The sequence below is a fragment of the Anabrus simplex genome, chromosome 2 (assembly GCF_040414725.1).
Source record: "Anabrus simplex isolate iqAnaSimp1 chromosome 2, ASM4041472v1, whole genome shotgun sequence".
Taxonomy (NCBI): domain Eukaryota; kingdom Metazoa; phylum Arthropoda; class Insecta; order Orthoptera; family Tettigoniidae; genus Anabrus; species Anabrus simplex.
This window is the reverse complement of record NC_090266.1, coordinates 867,370,298-867,387,097: the sequence shown is the minus strand read 5'-3', so window position 1 is coordinate 867,387,097 and position 16,800 is coordinate 867,370,298. Positions and strand designations below refer to the sequence as shown.

Here is a 16,800-nt window from a genome sequence, read left to right as displayed (position 1 = left end):
AAATAAAGACAACTTGTCTTGAAGTGTGAACTAGCTGGTGTGATGGTCGAAATTTTTTTTTTTTTTTTTTTTTTTTTTTTTGCTAGTTGTTTTACGTCGCGCCGACACAGACAGGTCTTATGGCGACGAAATGGTCGAAAATGAAGAACTAAAAGGAAGAATCAAATTACATACAGAAGACAATAAAGAAGCCCAACCCAAAATATCAAAACTGGAAGAAATTTTAAATACTATGAGGATTTCATTTCCTAAATGTCAAAACCAATATTTACTAAAGGGAAAGTGTACAAAGTGGTCACCTGAATATGTAGCCACAGCTACTACAAATCGGCGCATCTTCAAAAAGGCTCTGTCATATGTTAGGAAAACTAAAATACCGTCTCAATAGTGAAACAACAACAACATGGCGGTTGTTACAATTTTCAACTCCACCTGGGTTTTTTTTTTTTTTTTGGAAATCAGGTTTAACCTACTAAAGGGTCAAAAAGTATTATGAATAGTAATTTGAAAAGAGATATATTGATGAGCTTTGACGAGATGAAACTGAAATATGATTCGTCCTACGATACTTACGAAAATCTATTTAAAGGGCAGCGTGTAAATGTGCAGAATTCAAAGTGGTAAGTGGAAACAGCACGGGAAACATCGCAGAAGATGAACACAAGTAGCCTAAGTCTTGAAAGGTAGGTCTACATTAATAGTAATACTATTTTTGTTATGCAGAGATTTTATTATTATTATTATTATTATTATTATTATTATTATTATTATTATTATTAGTAATAAGTTAAAACCAACAATAATGTTAGTATAGTACATACTTACTATTTTTAGGAGAAGTAACAACATGCAGTATTTAATCTTGTGTATTTTGTTTGTTTTAAGCCTTTGTATTTAGACTTTATCGGTTAATATTATCTCTTGATTGTTAAGCTTTGCATAGTTTGGGCTGGGAAGAATTAGAGAAAGGAAACAAGCTGCTCGACTAAATGGTATGTTCCGAGCTGTCAGTGGAGAGATGGCATTGAATGACATTAGCAGACGAGTAGAAAGATCACAGTATGAAGTTCAAGTTTGAATTCAAGAGGACAAACTGGGTCAAGTATTAGTTTATAAGAAGAGTTAGGGATTGGAGAACTTTGCCAAAGGATATGTTCAATAAACATCGAAATTCTTTAAAATTATTTAAGAAAAGACTTGGTAAACAACTGACAGTGAATGTGCCACATGGGCTGTGGTGGCTGTGGTTTTCTAGACCGCGGTCGCCATCTCACCGTCAGATAGCTCCTCAACTGTAATCACGTAGACTAAGTGGATCTCGAACCAACCTTCGGGTTCAGGAAAAATAACCTGGCCTGGCCCGTGGGGGGGAGGCACGCTACCCCTAGACCGCGGGACCGGCTACCAAGATCAGACCTACTACCTTAGAAATATAAGGACACCGACTAAATGACTCCAATGCTGGGACCGGTGAATTAATAAGTATTAATTAACGGGTACTATCGACTTTTCATTATCGTGTTAATGCAAACCCATCGTAGGAATAAATGGAAATGTTTTACCATGCAAGACGCTCGGGGTATATTGTTCATCAACTTCGTGTATTTAATGTTTGCGATTTTTTTTTTCCTGATAACGTGTGTCAATGTGGGGTCTGTACCGATGTGCGTATATGTAACTATCCGGTGCTGGGTTTGGGGTTGGGAAGGGAGCAATAAATCTCGGAGTCGGGCTGAGTGGCTCAGACGGTTGAGGCGCTGGCCTTCTGACCCCAACTTGGCAGGTTTGATCCTAGCTCAATCCGGTGGTATTTGAAAGTGCTCAAATACGTCAGCTTCGTGTCGGTAGACTTACTGGCACGCAAAAGAACTCCTGCGGGACAACATTCCGGCACCTCGGCGTCTCCGAAAACAGTCTTTTTTTGCTAGCGGCTTTACGTCGCACCGACACAGCCCCAGCATTTGCCTGGTGTGAAAATGGGAAACCACGGAAAACCATCTTCAGGGCTGCCGACAGTGGGATTCGAACCCACTACCTCCCGGATGCTCCGAAAACCGTAAAACGTAGTTAGGGGTACGTAAATCCAATAACATTATTATTATTATTATTTATGAATCCCGGATGCACCGATTCAATGCGTCGGCGGGTTGATACATGTATCATGCTGAGGACATTTTGAACATTTAATGTACGGTAACAAAGAGTTTCATTTGGTGTGCTGGTACGGTGTGTTGCTGTGAGTCTCCCATGTTTCCCGGTACGATGCAGAGTTCGGGGGGAGGGGTGATTAGCTCAGTGGCTTAGCTGCTCGTTTCCTATCCAGAAGGCTGAGGTTCGAATACCGGCAGATTCCTCAAGAATCGCGTAGCGTCAGAAAGAGCATCCGGCCTGAAATCCCCGGCCAAATCCAAAATGAGCCTTGGTGGCTCATGCAACCACAGAAAAAACTTGGATAAGCTGAAATTTTTTTAATGTACTATGCAGAGTTGGAAAAAACGAGTTCTAACATGAAAATAAAGAGCATTCGGACCCATGTCCATATAGCATACTTTTCTTCTTCTTCTTCTTCTTCTGAGGAATGTGTCCCGAAAATGTCGCCGTACCTTATTGTTACACCGGTATATTATCCCAATATTCGCCAGTAATTGAGGATGAACATTACGGAAAATTTCTTCTAGGATGGCTGTCAGGGGACTTCTACGTTAATCCCTAGTCCATGGTAGCAGGCGATTTAAAATAAAGGCCTGCTGTGTAATAAATACTATTATTAACGTTTGTAGAAGTCCAGAGTCTAGTAAACTGATACCATTGTTTAATTTCTTCAATACTGCCTAGTAACCAATAACCTACAATGAAAATAACAAGCTCGACTATATTTTTATTCGTGTTCTATATTATCAGCAAGGTTTGTGATAAAAGGTAACGATGTTGTTAGTCTACCCCTTAGTTCCGGCTTTTTTTTTTTTTTTTTTTTTACGTCGCACCACATCGATAGGTCTTATGGCGACGATGGGATAGGAAAGGCCTAGGGGTGAGAAGGAAGCGGCCGTGAAAATGAGGAAACCATCTTCAGGGCTGCCGACAATGGGGTTCGAACCCACTATCTCCAGAATGCAGCTCACAGATGCGAGTATCTAACTGCACGACCAACTCGCTCGTTTTTTTTTTTTTTCCCCTGTAAGTTAGACTAGACAACAAATGTGTTCAACATATACCATGTATTAACCTTTTGAAAATAATACTGTGTTGGCAAAAGTGAATCTGAGGGGGTCGCCCTTTCCAGCCTGTTTTCCACTTTGTCGTCGGCACTGACAACAGAATTATTATTATTATTATTATTATTATTATTATTATTATTGGAACGTGATGAACGAATGCTGCGTTAATATGCTGTATAAAAATGAATACATTTTTGAAGAACGGAATACTTAAAAAACGTAGAGTATAAAAGGGAGAGCATGCGTGCTTAGTGTTGTCATCTCTGAATGACGATAATTTGAAGAAAAAATCGTTTATGGAGTCTTGGGATAGCGAAGTCAGAGTCTTGGATTCATTTATGTAAGTATATAGCATAAAACGAAAGCATCTTCGACTCGCAATTTTTCAATTTTCATTCGAAAATATTCATGAACAAGAGTAATTAAGAAAGATACTGAGTACATGCCCTGTAGAAATGTGTTCCCCTTTTTCTCTCAATACAGATTTATGTCTTACATTTCATAAGCCACTATTATATAGGGTATTTAACTGCCGAAAAAAATCATTAAGAATATATTCATACAGGGATGGAAGCCACAATACAATCCCATTTCAACCTCTTATTTCGTTTGCTGTCTGATCTTAACCGCAAATGGTCAATCGTTATTTAAGGTGAAACGCAGTAGCAGATTTTTAAACCATTTCCACATTAATATTTCGACTCCACAGACAAGTTATTATCCGGTAGTCAGGACGCAGCTGAAAAATAAAACTACACTATAATAGTGCGAGAGTGGTTACCAGAATCTAATGGTCATTGGACATATGACATGCGAATATTCATGCAAGCGCTAAATTTACACTTGGCTATGCTACATAACCTCTTCGCCAGAAAAGCGCATTCAGTATTAAATTCTGCTGGGTGCGACGAACAGTAGGTCAGGGGGAGGCCAAGACCTATTTTATAAGGTACAATCCAGGAGATCATCCGATTAACGAGACGCGCGTTGACCCTACACCACAAGTCTGCAACGTAGGGGCTGTGTTTACACATACAGTGCACAAAGTAGGGCAACGAGGGATATCTTCCAAACAGAAACCAGTTCCCAAACTGACAACAACAACAACAACAAGAAGAAGAGAGAGAGAGAGTATTTCGTAAGACACGCATACACATGCGACGCACGCACGACCCTACGACAAGAGTGCGAAATATAACGTAGGTCAGAACTATCCATGGCCCCGAGAGACTGGAGACGTAACTTACTGTCAAGCTACTGTATTTAAATGAAATAGCTGGTCTAATCCCATTAAAAGAAAACAAAGAAAAATTAAAAATGAATATAAATTCCCAATATCTCATTACATGTAGGATTTATATATTCTGGTTTGAATAACACCTTTTTTAAAACATTTTCCGTCGCTCACAGGAATAATATGCACAGTAAATATTATGTATAGGGTTTGTGGTAAATATCCGACGCACATGCTTCAAGGATCAATAAACGTACAGGACGATTATTATGCTCGTCAGTGTTCTAAACTGTACTTCCCACGAATCCATTCAGCACTCAGCTGAACTGTAAAACAGAGCAACAAATGTGTCTCATCACGAGGACAATTTGCAATTAAAAATTAAAACGATGAATTGTCTTACCTCTGACTGGAAATGGTTTCGTCTGGATAGTCTCGGTAGGAGGCGGAATACTTCTTTTATTTTCGGGAGACATTGAAATAATACTTCCGCATAACCTTTCACTAAACACCGCACACCACAGTTCACATACAGCCGAATCCAGACAACAAATTCAACCTCATGTTTCGTTTGACATAAGTCTCCTCATCCGCAATTCGCCAATCGCTGTTGTCAGAGGCGGGGTTTAGTCGTAGGCTTCTAACCAATAGCACAGCAGCATTTCGATTGCTAACCATGGCACACGAAATAAAAACAGAGCATCAAGTTGCGTGAAATTTTCCATTTGCAAGAAACTAGCTAAGCATGGCAGCCAACACCTTTGATGTAAATTACACTAGGAGCTACCGGTTACACTTCCAACCGAACTTCTCTACCAATAGTATTCCAGCAAACATCTTATGCTCCCGAGTGAAAATGAACATTTTCGCCACGATATTCCTTTACAATCAAGTCCAAAGTTGCCCCTATCTACGGATTTCATTTCATGTCTGTACTTGTTAAGGGGGGGGGGGGGGGGTAGGTAAGAAATTTGTCTTCCGAATTAAAAGTCATGCGCGCTATTCCTCTTTGCGGCAGATACTTCAGAAGGTCTGTGCAGCAAATACAGGCACGCAGGATAAGGCATATGTAAAATCCTAGCTTATGTAGATGAAATATATTAGTAAGTCGATTGATGAAATATATTTATTGTTTTGTTTCTCAATTTTTGTTCTTGACCCTCCATGTACGATAATATAATGATGGAAGGAGAAAGTTATGAAAATACTGGATATTCATGCTAGCATGAAATATGTAATTGAAAAATAATATAGATCCTAGGGAAATTTGAATTTTTTATATCAAGCGTGGTTAGGACACTAAATTTTGAACTTTTACAGCGAACGAACTGTCGCAACTTCCAACAGTGCTAATTAGTCATGTTGGTATTACTTTTGCGCTATTACGAAAATCAATATGGCAACGAAATTCAGTAGTTGTACTTTGGTTGTTTGGTTTTGCTGCTATGCGTTCGTTTCCTGTACTATAATGGACTATGAAATTTATGTTTTTGCGTTTCTGTTGAATTATTCACATGGATTTAATTTGAATACATTTACTGTATTTTCTAAGTAATTGAGGTTATATACAGTCAATGTTCAATTGTGAGTTTCAAAGAATGTTGTGGTAGATAATGTTGTTTGAGTCATCAGTCCATAGACTGGTTCGATGCAGCTCTCCATGCCACCCTATCCTGTGCTAACATTTTCATTTCTACGTACCTATTGCATCCTACATCTGCTATAATCTGCTTGTCATATTCATACCTTGGTCTACCCCTACCGTTCTTACCACCTACACTTCCTTCAAAAACCAACTGAACAAGTCCTTGACGTCTCAAGATGTGTCCTATCATTCTATCTCTTCTTCTCGTCAAATTTAGCCAAATCGATCTCCTCTCACCAATTCGATTCAGTATCTCTTCATTCGTGATTCAATCTATCCATCTCACCTTCAGCATTCTTCTGTAACACCACATTTCAAAAGCTTCTATTCTCTTTCTTTCTGAGCTAGTTATCGTCCATGTTTCACTTCCATACAATGCCACGCTCCACACGAAAGTCTTCAAAAACATCTTTCTAATTCCGATATCAATGTTTGAAGTGAGCAAATTTCTTTTCTTAAGAAAGCTCTTCCTTGCTTGTGCTAGTGTGCATTTTATGTCCTCCTTACTTCTGCCGTCGTTAGTTATTTTACTACCCAAGTAACAATATTCATCTACTTCCTTTAAGACTTCATTTCCTAATCTAATATTTCCTACATCACCTGCCTTTGTTCAACTGCACTCCATTACTTTTGTTTTGGACTTATTTATTTTCATCCTGTACTCCTTACCCAAGACTTCATTCATACCATTCAGCAACTTCTCGAGATCTTCTGCAGTCTCAGATAAAATAACAATATCATCGGCAAATCTCAAGGTTTTGATTTCCTCTCCTTGGATTGTGATTCCCTTTCCAAACTGCAGCTTTGCCTCACTCCTTTCTGGATTGCTGCTTCTTTTTCAAAGCCCTCGATTCTTATCACTGCAGACTGATTTTTATACAGATTGTAGATGAATCTTCGTTCTCGGTATCTGATCCCTATCATCTTCAGAATCATAAATAGCTTGGTCCAATCAACATTATCGAATGCCCTTTCTAGATCTACGAATGCCATGTACGTGGGCTTGTCCTTGATTCGATCCTCTAAGATCAGACGTAAAGTCAGGATTGCTTCACGTGTTCCTGCATTTCATTTAAAGTTAAAAACTTCATGATTGTTCCGTATTGAATAGAGAAATAAGAAGACGTACAATATTATAGGGAAGGATCCACCTTTCAATACTCCGTAGTAAAAAGTAGTTACAACCTGTTTATTGGGACCGGTTTCAACACATTGGCTGATGATGACACTTGAAATGTGTTAAAACCGGTCCCAATAAACAGGTTGTAACTACTTTTTACTACGGAGTATTGAAAGGTGGATCCTTCCCTATAATATTGTACATCTTCTTATTCCTGCATTTCTTCTGAAGACAAATTGATCCTCTCCCAACTCAGCTTCAACTTGTTTTTCCATTCTTCTGTAAATAATACATGTTAAAATTTTGCAGGCATGAGATACTAAACTAAAGGTGCGGTAGTTTTCACACCTGTCAGCACCGGCTTTCTTGGGAATAGGTATGACAACATTCTGCCAAAAATCAGATGGGACTTCTGTCTCGTACATCTTGCACACTAAATGAAATAACCTTGCCATGCTGGTTTCTCCTAAGGCAATCAGTAATTCAGAGGGAATGTCATCAATTCCAGGTGCCTTGTTCCTATTTAGGTCACTCACAGCTCTGTCAAACTCTGACCTCTAAATTGGGTCTCCCATTTCATCAGCATCAACAGCCTCTTCATGTTCCAGAACCAAATTATCTACATCTTTACCTTGATACAACTGTTGGAGATCTTTCTGCTTTGTCTTCTTTCGCTAGAAGTGGCTTTCCATCTGAGCTCTTAATATTCATACACCTAGATTTCCTTTCACGAAGGTTTCCTTGATTTTCCTGTATGCAGCATCTACCTTTCCCAGGACCATACATCCTTCAACATCCTTGCACTTCTCCTTCAGCCATTCTTCCTTAGCTATCTTGCACTTTCTATCCACTTGATTCTTTAATCGCCTGTATTCTTTTCTGCCCTCTTCATTTCTAGCATTCTTGTATTTTCGTCATTCATCAATCAGGTCTAGTATTTCCCGAGTTATCCACTGATTCTTAGTTGATCTTTTCTTCCTTCCTAACATTTTTTCAGCAGCCGTACTGACTTCATTTTTCATGACTCTCCACACTTCTTCGATAGTGTTTCCTTCAGCCTTTTCATTTAGTCCTTGTGCAACATGTTCCTTGAAACAATCCCTCACATTCTTTTCTTTCAACTTGTCTAGATCCCATCTTTTTGCATTCTTTCCTTTCTTCAATTTCTTCAACTTCAGATGGCATTTCATGACCAACAAGTTGTGGTCAGAGTCCACGTCTCCTCCTGGGAAAGTTTTGGAATCCAACACCTGGTTTCTGAATCTCTGACTAATCATAATGGAGTCTATTTGATACCTTAGAGTGTCTCCATGTCTCGTCCACGTATACAGCCGTCGTTTGTGGTGTTTGAACCAAGTATTGGCAAGGACTAAAGTATGATCAGTGCAGAATTCAACCAACCGACTTCCTCTTTCGTCCCTTTGTCCCAATCCAAATTCTCGTACTGTACTACCTTCTCTTCCTTGGCCTACCACTGCATTCCAGTCTCCCATCACAATTAGATTCTCGTCACTTTACATATTGTATTAAATCTTCTATCTCCTCATATATTCTTTCGATTTCTTCATCATCTGCTGAACTAGTAGGCATATAGACCTGCACTATTGTGGTGGGCATTGGTTTGGTGTCTATCTTGACGACAATAATTCTTTCACTATCCTGGTCGTAGTAGCTTACCCGCTGCCCTATTTTCTTATTCATTATTAAACCAACTCCTGCATTTCCCCTGTTTGATTTTGTGTTGATAATCAGGTAGTCACCTGACCAAAAATCTTGTTCTTCCTGCCAACGTACTTCACTTATACCAACTACATCTAACTTTAGCCTATCCATCTCCCTTTTCAGATTCTCTAACCTACCACAACGATTCAAACTTCTTACATTCCACGCTCCGACTCGCAGAACGTCAGTATCCATCTTCCTGATGATCGCCCCCTCTCGTGTAGTCCCCACCCGGAGATCCGAATGGGGGACTAGTTTACCTCCGGAATATTTTACCCGGGAGGAAGCCATCATCAGTACATCATTCATACAGAGAGAGCTGCATGTCCTCGGGAATTAGTTACAGCTGTAGTTTCCCGTTGCTTTCAGCCGTGTAGCAGTATCAACACAGCTAAGCCATGTTGAGTATTATTACAAGGCCGTATCAGTCAATCATCTAGACTGCCGCCCTTGCAACTACCGAAAGGCTGCTACCCCCCTTTCGATGAACCATTCGTTGGTCTCTCAACAGATACCCATCTGATATGGTTGCACCTGCGGCTTGGCTATCTGCATCATTGGGACACGCAAGCCTCCCCACCGCGGCAAGGTCACATGGTTCGTAGAGGAGGGTTTCAAAGAAAGGAAACACTATTTCAGAGAGTTTGTGCGATCGTTTCAGTCGATGTCAGTTACGACGAATTTGTCATGAACATAGGTTACTAGCGAATCCCATATTCGTGTGTTCCTTCAAGTGGATATATTGCTCACCGTTTTATAATTAGGGTTATTTACAATAGGAATATCGAGATTGGAATATTTTATTCTTCCAAAAAATTATTATTTTTTATCACTCATCTTTAGTCAGTGTTTCAGTACTGCTGGAACCCTACATCTTCTGGCGGGAATAACAAGGTGTAACTTGGCTGGGTTTGAAGTGGGCCCCGCACTGGGTGACGTCTTGTTGTAACAAACCTCCACGTCAGACTGGTACAAAGGAAATTCAGAACACGTATGACATAGCACACCAACCACAAAAATTTAATTCGAAAAACAAAACAAAACAAAAAAGACGAAAAATCCTATGGCCAAGAGTTCCTTCGTTCGACTGGTAGCCCGCTCCCTAAGGGGAGAATGGAATAACATTTGGAAGAAAAAGAAGTGGGTTATGAAGTTGCAGTTAATATGTTAAACTGTTGATGAGCGAGAATTAAGGAATACACAACCCTACTCTCGCAAAATCCTGGTCAATAGAACTTCAGTTTGGCTGACTTGTGATAGCTGAAAAGCACTTGAAAAGTCTGTTCTTGAATGTTGCATTCAGGGAGGATCAGCATTTAAAAAATGAAATTCTTGGAAAACCTACATAAAATCTGACTGCACCATAGCTGTTGGGTTTTGCAGATCATAAGTTTTGAATATGTATGCGTTTCCATGGCATGAGACGCCCCAGCATCCCGTTTGTATTGTTGTTAATATATGCCTGTCAAGGAATTAAGTAGTTATTGAGGGCATATTTTTGAATTTGTATTGACAAAACCAAGCAAATCAGTTGTTACACAATACTATTAGTGCTGGCTTCTGAGTGTATTATGTTTTGAAGCAGCGTATTGTTTCATTCAACTGTCCAGGTGAATCGAATCACAGCAGGGGTGAGTTCATGGCACACAAGTTGGCTGACTTGCAGCAGACAGTGCTGAGTGGTGCACTCATTGATCAGAGAGACACAACACACAGCCGGTCCAATACTCAAACACTGGACATTGGTGAGGAGCTGAACTTCCACTGCGAGCGAGACATAAAGATTCATGCCTCACTGAAAGAATCGTACAAATTCTTGCTTTCAGCTCATTTGAAAATAATAGACTCGCTTGTATTTCTATTATCAGGGAGGTTTAAGTATAGTTGGATTAATATGTAGTATTATAAAAGTAGTTAAATTATAATTTCAAAGTAGATAGTAAGGAGATAAGCTAATTATAGATTCTTCTACTTATTACTTCAATGAATCTTGGTATTATAACTCAGTTGACATTCGACAATTAAATCAGGCTCAACTCTCCAGCCTACACTATGTCTATGAGTCATGCACATGAGCACTCAGAGATATCTGTTTTAGCCTATATTGGGAAGAACTGCTCAGTATTCTCTCAGCTCTTATATCGCATCATTGCATAAGACTTCAATCACCAAATCACGAGATCACCGGTTGCACGTAGACAGATATTTTTACACCTTATTCTTCATACTTATTTAATGGAGATGTCACTGTGGTGAAAAGGCTTTATAAAACCAAGCCTTGTAGCGAAGTGGTAGCTGCAGGAGAAATCTCAATCTGAAGGCAGGATGGCATGCATATGAAAGCAGTTCATATAATGAAGACCAGATGGGAGCAGTAAGCTTTGAATGTTTGTGGTGCTACTTACCAGTACACACAGATGTAATAGGAACAGTGACTCTAATGTACCATGCATTAGATCACAGTAAGGTTTAATTCTTGCAGAAGTTTATGATCGTCGTCGATGTAATATTTGAAATAATAAAGGATAATGTAACATGTCTTGTTTATCAAGTGTATTTGATGACATGAACTCGGTTAAAAGTCAGGTTGTAAGTTTCACAAATAGGAAAAGTCCTCTCGGTTTTAATTACTGTATTGATGGGTTGAAAGTTCCTTATGGGGATCACTGTAAGTAGCTAGGTGTTCATATAAGGAAAGATCTTCATTGGGGTAATCACATAAATGGGGTTGTAATTAAAGGGTACAGATCTCTGCACAAGGTTATGAGGGTGTTTAGGGGTTGTAGTAAGGATGAAAGGAGAGGGCATATAAATCTCTGGTACGACCCCAACTAGAGTATGGTTCCAATATATGGAACCCTCACCAGGATTACTTGATTCAAGAACTGGAAAAAAATCCAAAGAAAAGCAGCTCGATTTGTTCTGGGTGATTTCCGACAAAAGAGTAGCGTTACAAAAATGTTGCAAAGTTTGTGCTGGGAAGACTTGGGAGGAAGGAGACGAGCTGCTTGACTAAGTGGTATGCCCGTGAGTTGTCAGTAGAGAGATGGCGTGGAATGACATTAGTAGACGAATGAGATGAGTTTGAGTCGTGTCTTTAAAAGTAGGAAAGATCACAATATGGATATAAAGTTGGAATTCAAGAGCAGGCATCGTCAATCGAGGGTGAAATGCCTTCAGAGCTAGTTTGCTCCCCGCTCTTGAGGAACGAGAGCAGCTTAGCGAGCAAGTAGGGGAAGAGCATGATGTAGTACGCACTGAAAGTCAGTGGTGCCAAGGTATAGCACATCTTTCTGGACAGGTTAAATTGCGACATGGTACGCATGAACTCACATGAGGTGACAGTAATGTGTTCCCGCCTTTATCCTCACGGCACACGACATTCAAGCCTAGTCGGTAAATGATGCATTTACTATGGAAGAGAGTTCAGCACAGCGTAGGACATCAACGCCAACAAGTTTCAAACCTTCTTGGGAAGGAGAGTATTTGATACTTCAAGAAAATAACACGCAAAATGTTTAATATGAATCACATTAACAAATTTAATCTCTTTATGTCATGCCAACAAGCATTATAAATATGAAGGCCGAGAAAGGATAGCGTTACTAGAAAAACTTAAAAATACCACATTTGAGGATGTACATACATTTCATATTACCCTACTCAACTCTATTTACATTATAATGTTTCATAATTCCTCGCAGATGATTTATTTATGTACCGGTATGTATTTCATTGCTGTTGTTCAGATGGCAAGTACAGTACTGCCACGGTATGCAACCCACCTGTCTGCTGCTCTGTTGTCACATGACTGACAGCCGTCCCGAGTGGAGCAAGTAATACCGGCTTCCTAGAGCAACTACGTGATGACATCTGTTCAAGACGACAAATTGGGGCAAATATTTGTTTTTAGGAATGGGAGTTAGTAATTGGAATAACTTACAAGGGAGATATTCAATAAATTTCCAATTTCTTTGAAATTATTTAGGAAAAGGATAGGAAAACAACAGATAGGGAATCTGCCACCTGGGTGACTGCCCTAAATGCAGATCAGTATTGATGGATTGATTGATTGATTGATTGATTGATTGATTGATTGATTGATTGATTGATTGATTGATTGATTGATTGATTGATTGATTGGCCTCTCGAATAAATATCAGAAAGAAGAAATGATACCCAAATGGGTATTCATAGTTTCGTTCTTGCTAGACTCTGTCGGTGTCATTACTTTCTTGTGGCAGACTGCTAGATGGTACCAGTCACATTCCAGGTTGCATAAAACAAACAAACAAACAAACAAATGAACCCCCTCCCACTCTCTCTCTCTCTTTTTTTTTTTTCTTTCTGAATCAGCCCAGTCTGTAAGTTACTAAGGGGGGAGGAGTCAAAAGGCATCACAGCTTTGTCCATATTGGGAACACTGTTGACAGCCCTGGAGATGGTTTTTTCCATAGTTTCCTATTTTCACACCACCGGGCGAGTTGGCCGTGCGTGTAGAGGCGCGCGGCTGTGAGCTTGCATCCGGGAGATAGTAGGTTCGAATCCCACTATCGGCAGCCCTGAAAATGGTTTTCCGTGGTTTCCCATTTTCACACCAGGCAAATGCTGGGGCTGTACCTTAATTAAGGCCACGGCCACTTCCTTCCAACTCCTAGGCCTTCCCTATCCCATCGTCACCATAAGACCTATCTGTGTCGGTGCGACGTAAAAGCCCCTAGCAAAAAAAGAAAAAAAAAAAATTTCACCCCAGGCAAATGCTGGGGCTGTACCTTAATTAAGACCATGGTCACTACCTTCCCGTTCCTAGCCCTTCCCCATCCTTGAATCACCCGAAAACCTTCATTGTGTTAGCACAACAATAAAACCACTAGCGAAAATAGATAATATTGGCAACAGTTATCTCTAATATTTTCAGGTGTTCTGTGTAAATTTAGACCATACCTGATGCCCTTTTGTTTTTTGCTTGCTTTATCTTCAGTGCAGTGGCGTATACTGAAGGCTACCAAGGCTATCGGTGAAGCCCAAACCTCAGATGAGAATGATGGAAATCTTAAGCACATTATAATGTAAGCACCTGACACGTTCCATTTACAAAACTTCAAAGCAATTAAAAAAAAGTTGCACATGTTTCTGTGACATATCTTGTAGGCCAGGCTTTGTGTCCCTCTCCCCTCGAGCCACCTCGTGCTGCTTGCTGATGTATGCCCGATAGGTGCAGGGACCGGGGGGGATAGGTGTGCTAGGCTTCGGTTCATCAGATTGCCACTGTTTACTAACAGCCATGCGTTCCTCATCGTATATACTTCATCACCTCATACTCATAGATACCATAGCGCTGATATTTCACTCGCGTTACTTCTACATCTTTGTAGGAAGACACTGCAGGGCTGCTGTTATAGGAGTAATATAATTTTATTTTTATAGGTAGATCTGCTAAAATGAAATGCTATCTTTCAGGTTTGGTATTCTCTTTTGATGGTTGGAATCAAACCCGTGATCATGGCTCGGACACCACCACTGATCTCCCGAGGAAGGTAATAAACCAGTGAATGATGCGTACGACTTCTGGTAACGCTGTAAAATTCAAAATTTTTATTTAATAATAATGGTGCATGGCATCTGTATAGTTATTCGTGGTGACCTAATGAGGATGAAATGAATGACGAAGACATCATAAACACCCAGCCCCCAAGCCAGGGGAATTAACAGTACAAGGGGTTTGATTCTGAGAACTGAACTGGGGCAATTGGACCAAAGGCAAGCATTCTATTCATTTAGCCATAAAGCATGACTTTAATTTGCTAAACCTTAAGCTACCATCTCCTCTGATCAGGTGTTGAGTATGGACAGTAGTAGTGGCCAGGGTAGTAGCTTGTGAAGCAGCCTAGACAACACAGCAGGCTTCCCTGTTGGCTACTGGCTGCAGCTCAAAACTCTTAAAAGGCTTGACATTCACTAAACCAACCATCACAAAGGGGTAACCTAAGTCTAGTGGTAGCCCACGTTCTGGACTCAGCATACGCCACTGTTTCAGTGAGATTTCTGTATGTGATATTTGAGTGCTCTCTTCTGCTGGTCCCTTTGTATCATCGATGTCATATGCTTCTGCCAATTCTTTGTCCTTCATTCTTTAAGTGCATTTCTTGTCTTTCTGGTTTAGAATAGCTCTGAAATTTTCTTTCCTCTGTCCATTGGGATTTGCTTCGGTCTTGGAATTATTTTCTTTCCGAGTACCAGGAAGGGATCAGTTTTTGCAGACTCTGCTAGTTTTCTTGCCTCTTCTTCTATGTGGTGTGAAAACTCCAGAAGTTTTTGCACTCTCTTCCATGTTTGGTGCATTTTCATAAATCCCTGTCCATGCCTAGTGTCCTCGCCTTGTGTAGCAAAAACAGAGTTTCCTTTCTTTTACTCTTTAGCAAATCATAGTTGGAGTTTTCTCTCTCTGATTGGAATGACCACTTCCCTTAACCAAACTGTAACCATTATAATTGCTTCATTTTTCTGGAGTTTTTCTGGGTCGAGCCTTCTAGAAGATTTTCTTACTCTGCCCGAGTACTTTGAGCTGAATGTTGGTTGGGTTATCATGGTATCAGTTGCTACCATAATGTGTTTCCTGATTAGTGATACACCTAAGGTCCAGAGGCCATTCTATATCTGTATGGTGATCTCATTTCCTTTAAAGAAAACTAATGTGCGTTAGAAATGAGTCTCCAAAGTGACCTTGGCTGACAGTGATACTGCGTATGTTTGCAACACTCCAGTTGAGCCTAGTGGGATGCAATGCTGTTAAGGTGAAGGTGGGGAAGGTGGTCAGCAGCGTGCTAGACTTAAGATGCTTAGTACATAGGAGCAAACATTTTTAGTGGAGTAGGTGTTCGGGGAAGAAGACAAATACATGGACACATAGAAAAGATGATTTGCGAATGGTTGGTTCAATTCTACCGCATTGTGATGCTGTGCGAGATTTAATAAGTACATTTTGTAGCTGCAGTGCCATATTTGCTGCTCCTAAAAGCTGTAAACCACCAATTTTAATGGAAGAGAAACGTTTGGATATTTTCAACAGGCTGATTGAAAGCTTGTGTAAATCCATATGGAAATTGGCACAGCAGATTAGAATATCTGTCTTCCCAATGCATAGAGCAGCAAGAAAGAAACTAATTGTTTATCCTTATAAATTTTCTGTCGTTCAGGAGTTGAAGTTGGCAGACACATAGAAGAGTATTTTTATAATTTCAAATGATTTCAGCAGTTTGTTAATCGTCATGCAAAGGAAGTGTTAGACAGAACATTTTTTACTGATGAAGCTTGGTTTCATTTAACTGGCTACATAAACAGTCAAAATACCTGTCTCTGGACGTCTGAAAATCCATATGCAATCGTGAACACAACTTCATTCTCAAAAGATTGACGTGTGAATTGCAATCTCACATTCACGAATGATTGGGCCAACAATTTTTTTAACCGCATGGCAGATTCAAAAGTTTACTGTAATGAAAAAATCTGAATCATTGCAGAACTGAATGAAACAGAAATGATGGGCTCATTCTTCCAACAAGACGGAGCCACAGCTCATACCTCCAATCGCTCCATGCAAATTTTAAGTGATATATTCGGGAACTAATACCGTAATTTCAAGAGGGCTCTGGCCACCACTTAGCACCGATTTGTCATTTCCTGATTTTTTTTTTTCCTGGTGTGCTGCCAAGTCCTTAGTTACCAGTCTACTCCCAGAACAATTAAGGAATTAAAAGTAGCCATAACATATTTTGTGAACTCCATGCATAGTGAAATATTGGTAAAAGTTTTTGATAATAAGTGCAAACGCGTTGCCCAATGCTTGGAATTTCATCGTAAA

General features: G+C 39.9%; 1 protein-coding gene across 4 annotated transcripts in view; it reads right to left on the bottom strand.

Annotated features, from left to right (window-relative positions):
* Positions 1–5,031, bottom strand: part of Pfrx (6-phosphofructo-2-kinase) — a 656,010-nt gene extending 650,979 nt beyond the window's left edge. For 2 of the 4 annotated variants that reach the window (XM_068226309.1, XM_067141606.2), the window contains exon 1: positions 4,856–5,031. In XM_068226309.1, coding sequence (XP_068082410.1) covers positions 4,856–4,928 — 73 coding nt within the window. In that variant the 5' untranslated portion in view covers positions 4,929–5,031. The remainder of the gene's footprint in view (positions 1–4,855) is intronic. The other 2 variants (XM_068226307.1, XM_068226313.1) reach the window with 2 other exon arrangements.
* Positions 5,032–16,800: the final 11,769 nt, after the last annotated feature.